Source organism: Olea europaea, chromosome 20, assembly GCF_002742605.1.
Source record: "Olea europaea var. sylvestris chromosome 20, O_europaea_v1, whole genome shotgun sequence".
Taxonomy (NCBI): Eukaryota; Viridiplantae; Streptophyta; class Magnoliopsida; order Lamiales; family Oleaceae; genus Olea; species Olea europaea.
Window position 1 is genome coordinate 8,140,946 of NC_036256.1, and position 12,731 is coordinate 8,153,676.

At 31.1% G+C, this 12,731-nt stretch overlaps 1 protein-coding gene across 1 annotated transcript; it reads right to left on the reverse strand.

Moving 5' to 3' along the window:
• Positions 1-4,655: 4,655 nt before the first annotated feature.
• On the reverse strand, positions 4,656-6,030 carry LOC111369524 (transcription factor MYB20-like). Its single transcript, XM_022991078.1, has 3 exons — positions 5,723-6,030; positions 5,395-5,524; positions 4,656-5,267 (listed from the first exon to the last, which is right to left on the reverse strand). The coding sequence occupies exons 1-3, from the start codon at positions 5,853-5,855 to the stop codon at positions 4,727-4,729; spliced, it is 804 nt and encodes a 267-aa protein (XP_022846846.1). The 5' UTR covers positions 5,856-6,030; the 3' UTR covers positions 4,656-4,726.
• Between the last annotated feature and the right edge of the window lie 6,701 nt (positions 6,031-12,731).

A 12,731-nucleotide genomic window follows, 5' to 3' on the forward strand; every position in this document is an offset into this window, starting at 1 on the left:
GTTTAGCTTCTCATCCTTACCTACAACAAAGAATAAACAAATCACNAACGTTTGTATGGGAAGCTTAAGAAAAGTTGAGTCTAAGTTTAGCTTCTCATCCTTACCTACAACAAAGAATAAACAAATCACTAGTTACCCAATTAAAATCCAATATAGATAGGAACTCAATAACCTGTACTATTGTTCGAAACACTAGACGAAATTTGAACTTTACTAAGGACAACAATTTTGTGCCCACATCTGAGGGATTGCACTGTGAAAGAACTTTTGCAAGTCGTACTACATTTTGAGACACAATAACTCTAGTAAAATGTAATCTGACATTAATTATATTTAGTGCGCTCATGAAATACATGTTCTTACACAAACATATTACAAATTGACCATCAAATTATATAATCACATTGTAATACAAAATGCACAATTTTTTAAGTAAACCTCTAAGCTATAGAGCTTTTTTAATTGCTTCAGCAGTGGCATTATATTTCAATTTTATTGAGGATAGTGCAATTATGTGTTGAAGAGACTTCCAACAAATGTATGAATCACAAAAAGTAAACATATAAGAGGAAGTAGGCTTCTTATTATCCATATTTCCACATATTCCACATCTACAATATTAATTAACTTCGTAGCCTGATAATAAACTTAAACATTAGACATACATTACTCGTTCCTCTCAGATATCTAAGCAATGCACTTCAGAACCTATCAATGATTAGGACTAAAATTCGACATAAACTTAGTTCATACTATAAAATACATAATAGAACTATTTGCATTTAAATATTGAATACTCCTCATGTATTCTACTATGTACTTGACCATTAGCAAGTGATTAATCCTTAGAAAAAATAAAATGATTTCATAAAGGCAATGTAACAAACTTACGTTTGTGCATACCAAATTTCTTTTACACTTTGAAAACATAATGAATTCGTTGCAAAACAAAAATGAATTTGCGATACTCCTATCTATTTCCGTGTATAGGATCCTTTTAGCTTTTTCTAAATCCTTCATGTCAAATTTTCTGCTCAATGATTTTATCTCATTTATCAACTTCATAAAAGAGTCAATCAAGATTGTATCAACATACAATAATAAGAATACACAATCAATATTAACATTATTATTTTGATAGTATAAGGAATAATTAAATTACTCCTTTGAAAGTCAATAGTTCGGATAAATGAATCAAATTTCTTATACTACTATCTAGGAGATTGTTTCAAATCATACAATTGTTGGAATCTACTTATCATGCGCAGCGGAAATAAAAACGGATTTCAATTCTCACCAAAATTCATCTTTGTGTTTAGATAGGAATTGTGATAGAGAATGTACCTTTTTCGAGATCTGCAAACTCCTTTGCTATCCAACAAACTTGATTCCCCACCCACAGCTGTCCAATTGTCCAACCTCCAACGGTGATCCACACAGAAAACAAAATTGTAGGATTATGATTTTTTTTCTTCTTGTGCTAGCAAGAATGAATTCTTTATAAATTGAAAACCCTAATAACTTATTTATATAAGCCCAAATGGACTTGGCCTGATCCGATCAAATATTTAATTAATCCATTTAATTAAATTCGGCCCGTGAATTAATTAATCCAATTAATTAATTCAGACCTATAAATAAGCAATCTAATTAATTATTTATCCAACCGTTTGTTAAATTAATTAATTGACAAATAACAATCTTTCAGTTCTCCTTTTGTGTGCGACCCATCAGGTTCCCGATCACAATACCTGACGACGTGAAATATTATTTTAATCTAATCAAAATTGATAAACTAAAACATTATTTTAATTTATCATCAATTCACAATCGTTGTCCCAGATTGACATCTAGCAATGTGTGAGGACAATACATGTGACATGAAATATCACGTGGTATAACAAAATCAAACTTGTTCGTTTATGGTAAAATTATAATCCTTTCATCAATATGATCCGATCAATTACGAGATATGAAAGTGTGTAAATCTCGATCGTTGATCATATCTTTCATTCCACTATTAAGTCTATATAAGTTGAAAACCCCTTTTCGACTTCTAAATATACATTGGCCAAGGATTTCGTTACAGACTTAATTGAATGAAATGCAAATCATAATCTCTTATTATCTAACAGTGACAAGTGCTCTATTGGTCATTTACAACCATTATATGATTCCTGACATACTCGAACGATACCGTATTAGTGACCCTTGCAGAGCAACATCCAACACCGTCAAAGTATGACTGTCCTCATACAAGACACTATAATGACCTCAAGTCAAAGGATCAATTTCACTACCGAACGTTAGAGATTAACCACTGACACTCAAATAGTTATTCATATGGAATCTCTTAGCGGGTCTCCAATGTTTTATTCTATAACAAAATATCAACGTGTTTATTTAAGTGTCACCACACTTTAACTTATGAGATCAGCTACTTACTTCACAAGTAAGAAATGCTACACATGATGGTTTATCCGTAATAACGATATCTGTATCTCGTCATTACTTACGACTGTGGATGATTTAAGATTCAATCATATGTAATTTGTATCTCACAATCACAACTCCTTGTGATTAACAAATTACTAAGATTTAAATCTACAAATTCCATTATTTAATTCAATTGAATATTAATTAATTAAATAATAGATCTACCATAAACCGCATCAATTATATATTAAAAGTGTTTATGTTCAAAATCAATTGGATATAGGATATAACACTTACAACAATAACCTTTTAATGATCAAGTTTTGTTTATCTTTAAAATCTTGTAGTTCATTCATAAAGATCTTTTCATTAAGTTCACCATGTAAGATTGTAGATTTAACATCAACTATTCAAGTTTTCCGTCAAAATACACAATCAATGCAAGCCTGGTTCTAATAGTACTACAATTAACAAATAGAGAAAATATATCATTTAATCTACCTCTATTTTTTTTATTTTTTGTGTGTAACCCATAGTTCCTTATCTAGATTTAAATTTTAAACTTCTAATCTTAGTGGTATCATCTTTAATCTTAAAAATCTACTCATAATCAACTATTATTTATTTTTAGGTCTAATAACAAGCTCTTAGGTGTGATTCTTTGCTAGAGAACTTATATCCTCTTTAATTTCTTTCAACCGCACCACTGATTTAATCACTCTTCATGACCTTCTGATATGTATTTAGCTATTTATCAGCTAATAGCTAGGCAAAAGTAAATTCAGATTCATACCGAAACCTTTGAGGCTCAATCTCTCTCTAACTCGTAGTCTAGTAAAGCATCTTGTTGAATAGGATGTACTTCTATCACTATTTCTCTCGTATCTTTCATTTCAAGTTGTTGAATTTGAGTCTCCACCTCATTTAGAATGCAAGTGATCTTCATCATTACATTGCTGATTTTCATTCAATTGCACGAAATCAAACTCTGTACGAGGCATTTCAGGCTCATTGAATATGACATTTGTACTGAAAATGATCTTAGCCCTTGTTTAATAATCATATTTTTGTAAAGAATGAGTTTAATATTTTGGAGAATGTGTGCTAGAAAAATAGAGCAAAATTTTGAGTTTACGTAATTTTATTGTGAAAATATGTGATTGAAAATAAGTATAAGAATAAAAAGTTATAAAAGAATGGTTACCAAACAGAGGCTTAACTCCCTTTTGACTTCTATCCCACGACGTATGCCCTTTAATTTCCTTAGAGTAACCTAGAAAAGTAAATGTATACATAGTCGGCTGGCCAGATACCACCCTCCTTACTGCTCTAGTTGATGATAATAATATTATGGGCTCATATTAATGATATGTTAATATTTCAACTTCAAAGCACTTTATAGTTGGCCGTTGTCAATGGATCGTGCTACCTGTAAGTTAAACTGTATAGATAGCTTGACAAATACATGAATGGCATGCATTTGTTGATTGGTTTGAATTTCTACAATTCAAATCGATCAATAGATGCACACATATCTATATAGATAACTTTATTCGTTATCATAGGTTCAAAATAAAACTATATTTTCTTATTAATAGAATCTTAGCCTAGAATCATAACTTGTATTAATTTCTTGTAAGTTTAGACAATGAATAATGCTCCTTGTACACTCCATGTTGTACATGGAGTTTGACATTGCTTGCAAATTCAAAAATGAATGGACAGAAAAGTGCTTTTCATTTTAAAACTGGCCATTCGTGTTGCGACGAGTGGCATAATGTCAAAATTAATGTTAATAAAAAATGAACATGTAGCAAGATTGTTAGACAAATAGCATTAAGATTTTGAGTTTTGCTATGTGTATATCCGGGGCTAACATCCCAGATGATGGCCGTCCCCTCTTGTGAGGGGCTTATCATCCGTGGTGTTAATCTCGAATGTACAAACAACAGAATATTAAGATTTTAATTGTCTGTTATGATTTAACAATAGTTTAAAACACTTGTTTAAATTTTCGTCATTTACATCCTGTCAACTCATAAAAAGAAAATATAATTTAATGCTACAGCATGTTTGAGTTGAATATATACAATATAACCAAATAATTATTTTTGCCTCTAATAAAGTAAATATTTAGACAATAAATTATTCAATATGATATCAAAATAAATATATAAATTATATATTTAACAATTTAAACATTTGTATGCACTTTGATATCATAGAAATCCCTTTTTCTTATTCACCCAAAAAAGAAAAGAAAAAAAGAACTAATTGTACTTGCAAGATGTCACATTACAAGAGCTTCAGTACTCGTATTTCTTTCACTGTCATCATCAGTCAAGAAATTCCAGATACTCATAATGTTACTAAGATCATATTCCCAGTCTAAAGTTGGTAAAAAATGCAAATCTTCAAGAATATTTGATGATTCAACATCATAAGAAGTCGGAGTAGAAGAAGATGTTGGAGTTGATAAATTTACAAAAGGAACAAGAATTTCATGGGCTTCAATAATAGGGACTTCATCAATGCAAAAGTTATAGTCCACTTCCAATGAATTATCAAATGGGATTTTGTCTTCTTGTTTAGCTTCTGTAACTGTTGACTGCAATGAGGTCTCAGACACCATGACCGCTGCCTCCTCCAGTGGTGGTTCTTGTCTTGTTTGGTGATTTTGTGGCGGTTTTTCGGTAGTGATGATAGGCAGTGGCTTATGAGTGAAAGGATCAATCCCTATTTTCTTCAACTTTTTCTTGATGTGGGTGTTCCAATGATTCTTGATCTCATTATCAGTTCTTCCGGGGAGGTGTGAAGCAATCTTAGACCATCTGCACCCATCCAAACATAAAAATATTCAAGGAAAACTAAGGTAAAATGCTATTGGGAGTCAGCTACATGTTGAGAAGATAACGACAAACGAAATCAATTTGAATATGTTTAGTACGAAAGACGAACCTGTTTCCAAGCTGAGCATGGAGATCAATAACCATTTTCTCTTCATATTCTGATAGAAGTCCCCTTTTTAAGTCTGGCCTAAGATAGTTTGTCCATCTCAGTCTGCAGCTCTTTCCACACCGCAATAATCCTGCAATATTCTATCAACCATATCAATAAAATAAAATTTCGAAGCTAGTTGGTTCTCTTCGATGGCACAGCATTTGACTAAACATTTAGGGGTAAAGCACTATTTCGGTATTGGCCATGAGAGCATATAAAGGATTGGATTATTCTTCTTAACAAGATTGAATGAAACTCCAAGTACGATACTACGTACGTCAATTACCTGCAAGTTTTGGGAGAGCTCTCCAGCAGCATTGGCCATTGGTGAGAATGAAACTGATGAGTTTTTGGTCTTCCTCAGCAGTCCATGGCCCCTTCTTTAGTCCAACTTTATCACAGCACGGTTGCCTTCCCATTATCTATTCTAACTCTATATTTTATCAAGTGATCAATCAAAATGAAGAGAGAAATGTACAGAATTTGAATAGAGAAACTGGATAAAAACACCAAACTCCCCTACTTAACACACGCACAAAAACGCACATATTTATAAGCAGTTCAGTCAACCCACCAAAAAAAATCATTAATTTAGTATTTTTCAAATGGTCTGTCTGGCATAGGAGTACGTTAATATATGACCTTGCGTGAATTATCTTAAATTATAGAATTATTAGTATGATATTATGAGTGACAACTTATTATCACTTGTGATATTTGATAAAATTGGATTCCACCAAAGTTGACTTGGCGATTAGGTAATATCTCGACTATTCAGCAGCCAAGAACTGAGAAGTCAACGGTGAAAACTGGGCGTTGCAAGTGTAAAAATCAACTCTCTTGACCTACTTTCGAGGCTTTTGTCAGTGTTTCAAAATGAATATTTGTTGATTTTTGGTTTGTTATTGTTTCTTAGGACGAAATTGATGGTAAACATGAGGAAGACAAGAAGAATAAATAGTTCTGAAATACACGTGGAAGTTTGTAAGTGAAGAGTCGAGTTCCCAAATGCTAAAGCCTAAAGATTAAAAGAGGGAAAAAATATATTTTCGAGTCAAGTAATTTTCACTTGCATTCAAATATATTCTGAAAAACTAATAAAAGTCTTGAAAAGAGGTCGATATAAGTGTAGATTTTACACTTTTTAGACAACTCGCTTATCGACAAATTCCATGTAAAACTTCAACCTCGGCTCTTCAATACTTGATATGTCAATTTTTGTTCCATGTCATACCTTAGCGCGGTTACTCTAAAAATTAGATAACGTGTACGAAGAAAGTAATTAAATGGTTTTTTTTTTATGTTAAATAGTATGTTCGGTAAAGTTTACAAACTGATCAAACATATCTTTTATCTACATATTCTGTAGGGCACAAATCTTTTGATTATATGCGTATTTTGTTAAGTTTCACATCTTATAATGCACAAAAAGTTTTAGAAAAATCTAAACATGCACTAAGCTGATCAAACATGGGGCATGACACCTTATACATCTCACCGCTTGGCATGGGAAAATAAAGGTAAAAGTAGAAGACACCCAATGCTTTACAATAATAATAAGGGAAGTGCTACATGTACATAATTGTCAACATAATGATGTTTATAATTACACGCGACACTGAATCCAACCTTTAATTCAAATCTCACACTTGCACATCAATATTCGGATGATTGCCACATCACATTATGGATACCATTATGTGCAATAATTATGTACAAATAGAATTTTCCTAATAATTATTGTGACATAATAATGCTTGTCGTTGTACTTGTAGTAGAACATTATTTTTGTGCATTCTAAATGGGACCCACAATCTTATTTGCAAAGCAAAATTATTCAAAATTAATTTGGTCAAAGATTAGAAAATAATGCTACTCATATATAATGATATCATATAATGATTTACATACAAATAAGATATCAAAAGGAGAGAGGGGAATTTTATTTATTTATTTATTTTTTTGAAGAAATTTTGATTCAATCATATCTCACCATATTATGCGTATGTTAACTATTATACACATGTAACACAATCAAATATTAGAAGATAAGAAAATCCTGAAGGAATGGAAATTATAGCCAAATTGCTTGTGTTTCGTTGATTGAACGACAAATATTAATTATTACACAAACATTGCGAAATTTAAGGTTTATTTCTAATGTTTTTCTGTTTTAGAAGTTTCTAAATGATCATTTGATTTGTAACAAAGTAGGAATGCAATTGAGAAAATTGATTGCTCGAAATAATTTTTTTGTGAATGAGAAATATAAGTCAGAGTGATCTCATTTATCACCGAAAAGCGAGTGAAATTTTTCAAAAGTGATTTACCTCATTGAAAAGATGAAAAGACTACTATGGTTAGACAATTTTGCTCTTTGTACAATCAGGATTAACTACCCAGTTGACAACCTTCTCACAAAAGGGGGCTCACGTTTTTTTATTCATCTTGGACCCCTCTCCCATGTATGTGGTTGTCAACCCGATTGTACATATAACATCAGTAATGGTTGGAAGGGTCATGTTATATGTACAATCGAGGATAACAACTCAGGTTGACAACCACACACATGAAAGGGAGGTTCACGATTTATTAAAAAATTGTGCATCCCTTTCGTGTGAAGAGGTTTTCAACCAGGATTGGCTACTTCAATTGTACAACTAGCAAAATTCTATAGTTGAAAACTAACCTATGTAATCATCAAGGGAAAAAATTAACACAACTACGAAATAGTTGTAAAATCAAAACTCCACATTTTCATTTATTTTCATTAATTACATGTAGAAATCGTCGCTCTAACATGTTTCAAAAAATAAATAAATTTTAAAAACAAAATTTTTATCGTTACATAAGATTTTCTACAATGGTTGAAGAAATAGCAATCGTTACCTAACTTATTTATTCTAACAATAATCTCCCCTCAATATTATTATCATTCTCGTGGAAAATTCTTAATTCTTTTTCTATATTTTCGTACTCACTACTTTTCTACTTCTTGCTCTTTAGGAAATTTATGTGAAGTAAATTCAAACAAGAATACAAATTAATTAATTAGTTTTGAGTATGATTAAAACTTTTCATGAGTGACCATCAAAACGCGGTTGTAGAAATTTTGCATGATATATGGCCAAATTTCCAATGTGAAATTGTGAATTTGGCGCCGTCTAAACAGACTACGGATGATTCCATTCACACTCTTTTTTAGGTGTTTGTTTGTCCAATCTACAAACGTTTTTCCTCCCCCAAATTAATAGTTTTCTAACCACTCTTACCTCATGTTTGATTTGTTGGACTAGACAACAGTCAAATTTTATCGCATGTTCCCCTCGAAATTATTAAAAATTATCGAAATCGCATGATTTAATATCTCAAAAAAATACAAATATTGGGACATAACTACATTCCACAATAGTTTCATTGATTTATCTTAGTGTATTTCATTTAACTTATTAAACATCCTCGGAATTACATGATAAAATATATCGAAAAAGTTAAATAATGGGACATAGATACATTCCACGATGGTGGCCGTGTGTAAGACTTGGAGCAAATATTGAGTTCCTTCTTAGTTGACTTTGGTTGGCAACTAGTTAATTTGGTTAGCTTATTTTTCTAATTAAACCAAATTGTTGGCTATTAGTTATTATTTACTATTTTCCGTGAATTAAGAGATAAGTGTTAATGGTGAAATCCCACACCGATGAATTATGAAAATAATAGTTTACGTACAAGGATTTAAATTGTTCCTTTTAACAAAGTCTGTTGAGATAAACCCTCAAGATTCAATATGGTATTCGATCACTTATGAAGCAGTCTAAAGATCAAATTAATTCTAAGATTTCAAAAATAGTAATTGTAAACGAGCCACCATTTACATGAACATCAAAACTTGTCAAGGACTTGAACGCTAATATTGGCATCAACTAGTGAAGAAGAGCCACAAACAAAACTACGCATGGTGAAATTGAGTCACTTGCGTAAACTTTTGGTTTCTTGTGGAATTTGTCAATTCACATCACCAATGCATTTACAAATTCCATAATCTACAAATAGCCACCTAAAAAATTCAAAAGAACCGAGACGAATTGCAGCACAAATACGCGTTTTCTAGAGGCAAACCAATCAGTTGACTAAAAGTCAAGAGGGGACTTGGTCTCCAATCATTTTTTTGGATGAGAACACACCTAAAATACTATAGTTAATGTCCAAACTGAGTAACGTTATATAGCACCAATTTTTATTGCAAAACAAATCCGTGGGTTCACACAAGTCAAGATTTGATTCCTTCAAGAGTCTGTTTGGTTTGTATTAAAATTTGATTTTAATTTAAGTCAAAGACATAATAAATATTAACCATATTTTTCATGAATTTCACAACTTTTCAACTACACATTTCAAAAACTTTTATCACAGTCTACTAAAAAATATAATTTTAATCCCCCACCAAACACCCTCTTAATGTCTTTTTAGCTGTTCGACCAATCAAATATTGATACATCACAATGTTGTGTACTTTGTAAGTGTCAAATTTTAGTGGAATACGATCCACCATAAAAAGATTGTCCCACTAAAATTTTGAAATTTCAAAATTATAGTAATGTATTGGACGTTATTAACAAGTCGATAAAGGGGATAGAGAGATAAGAACCATAAAACTAGACTCCGCACCCACTACATTGACATTAACGATAAGCTGTATTGCACTCTAACTACGATAACATGCCCAACACGTGTCAAGCAGGACACCAACACTATAACCGAATATATAATTTTCACTCAAAATTTATTTTAATAAAACAAATAACCTATGATTTCACCATCCAAAAGAAAAAATAAAATAAAAAAATTCTTTTGTCCAAAAAATTATAACACTATAAACCAGCATGTCCCCATCCTACTTATTAATATACTAGTCGCTATCACGTGCGTTGCATGAATTTTGTATTTATCGTATTTTTATTAGTGTATGAATTTTAGTTTTTTTGGAAAGTTTTTGAATCAATATCTAAAAATATTTCCATGATATAAGAAAATAATTGTAAATTATTTATACAATTGCATAGCAGCATGTATATTTCATGCTTGAATAAAAAAATATACAAATTATTTTGCTTGTATTCTTTGATAGTGTCGATATGAATGAATTGAATTTGAAAATTATATTTCTAAATTTTGTGTAATTCAATATTGTAAAATTGAAAAAAAAAAAACTCTCTACATAGTGCAGAGAGAGTTGAACGAAGTGCAAAGTAAAAATAAAAAATAAAAAAAGATACGGAGAGAAAAAATCTCTCCGCACTGTGCGGAGAGATGACAAATCAACTTTTCGCACTGTGCGAAGAGAGTTAATCTCTTCTCATAGTGCGGAGAATTGGTCCGCACCATGGCAAAATTCTCCGCATAGTGTGTAGAGAGTTGAACCATGTGCGGAGTAAAAAAAAGTACGGAGAGAAAAAAATCTCTCCGCACAGTGCGGAGAGAGTTGAACCATATGTGGAGAGTTGGCAAACTCTTCGCACAGTACGGAGTAAAAAAACTCTCCGCACAGTGCGGAGAATTATTTTCAAATTCCTTAATTATAAGTCAAATTTTAAGATTGTAAATTTTTTGTATATACAACGAAATAGAATCGAAAAACATGGCTTAAAATCAATTATGTCTTTTTTAAATTCCAGTCACATCTCAATTTTTGAGCATGCAAATCATATTTATAGTATTGGAAAGGAGTTTTCTCGTGATTCATACAATAAAACAATATGTGAGTTGTGCAAAGAAGGGGATATTGATAGTATCATAACATTGCTTCACAAATGGAAGTTCTAAGATACCACCCAAATTCAATATTTTACACTTGCTTGATAACAGCTCTTGGACATTAAAAGCAGATACAATTTTCAATAAAATTTTACTTTTCGGTTGTAGGCCATGAATTAAAGTGTTCAATGCATTGCTCAAAAGTTGTTTGAGAAAATGCCTCTTGGAACTTCCAGATAAAGTTCCGAAAGTTCTTAAGAAATTCAATATTAAATAAATTTTATACACTTATAACTGATTATAAATTTATATATGCAGCTTACCGTATATAAAGCTTACTGTATATGCTGCATGTCATATTTGCAGCTTACCACATTTGCAAACAACTTATCGTATTTGTACATTATCGTAAATGCTGCCTACTGTATTTGCAGCCTACCGTATTTGCAAAGAACTTACCGTATTTTCACCTTATCGTATTTGTAGCTTACTGTATATGTTGCCTACTGTATTTACAACTTCTATATATGCTTCCTACCGTATTTGCAACTTACTATATTTTTATATACCAATTTTTGTACTTACAAATATCGAGAATGCAGATTACCGTACATTCACTTACCAAATCAAATGTAAAAAATTTTCCAAATTTTTATTTTTTCAATATAAGTATAAGATAAATATATGAAGCACAAAATATAAATGCATATGAATATGGTGCTCAATGTTCAATTTTCCAATATTGAATTACACAAAATTTAGAAATATAATATTCACATTCAACTCAATCATATCAACACTATCAAAGCCCTTGTTTAAGCCATATTTTTTGGGGAAGAATGAATTTTTGAATAATATATTGATGGAAAATGTGTGGTTAAAAAATAAGGAAAAGTTTTGGATTTACGTGTAATATTATTTTATTGAATAATGTGTGGTTGAAATGATGTCAAAACACTGTTAAAAATGAATTTTTTTTAAAAGAATGGGGTTCAAACAAGGGCAAAGAATATAAGCAAAATAATTTGTACAATCTCGTATATTTCTTATTCAAATATGAAATTATACAAGTATATTTTTTCTAGATGACACAATACTATTATGCAATTGTAAAAATAATTTGCAATTATTTTCTTATATCATGAAAATATTTCTAGATATTTCTTCAAAAACTTTTCAAAAAACTAAAATTCACGCACTAATAAAAATATGATAAATGCAAAATTCGTGCAACGCACATGATAGTCACTGTATGGAGAGGCTTCTCTGTACGGAGACTCCGTACTTTGTGAGGACAGTGTCCGCACAGAATGCCACATTTTCGTACAGTGCGGAGAGTTTTGCCATAATGTTTGCCATCTCTTTGCACTGTGCGGAGAAATTTTTTTTTTTTACTTCGCACTGTATGAAGAATTTGCCAACTCTCCGCACATAGTTTGTCATCTCTCCACACTATGCAGAGAGTTTTTTCTTCCTTTTTTACTCCGTATATGATTTATCATCTTTCCGCACTATACAGAGAGTTTATTTATTTATTTAAA

Excerpts from the sequence above, each read along its gene's own strand:
- LOC111369524 (XM_022991078.1), bottom strand. The coding sequence starts at position 5,855 with ATGGGAAGGCAACCGTGCTGTGATAAAGTTGGACTAAAGAAGGGGCCA. Across the intron at positions 5,525-5,722 it reads AGCTCTCCCAAAACTTGCAG|GATTATTGCGGTGTGGAAAG; the intron begins GTAATTGACGTA and ends AGAATATTGCAG. Across the intron at positions 5,268-5,394 it reads CATGCTCAGCTTGGAAACAG|ATGGTCTAAGATTGCTTCAC; the intron begins GTTCGTCTTTCG and ends GGATGGGTGCAG.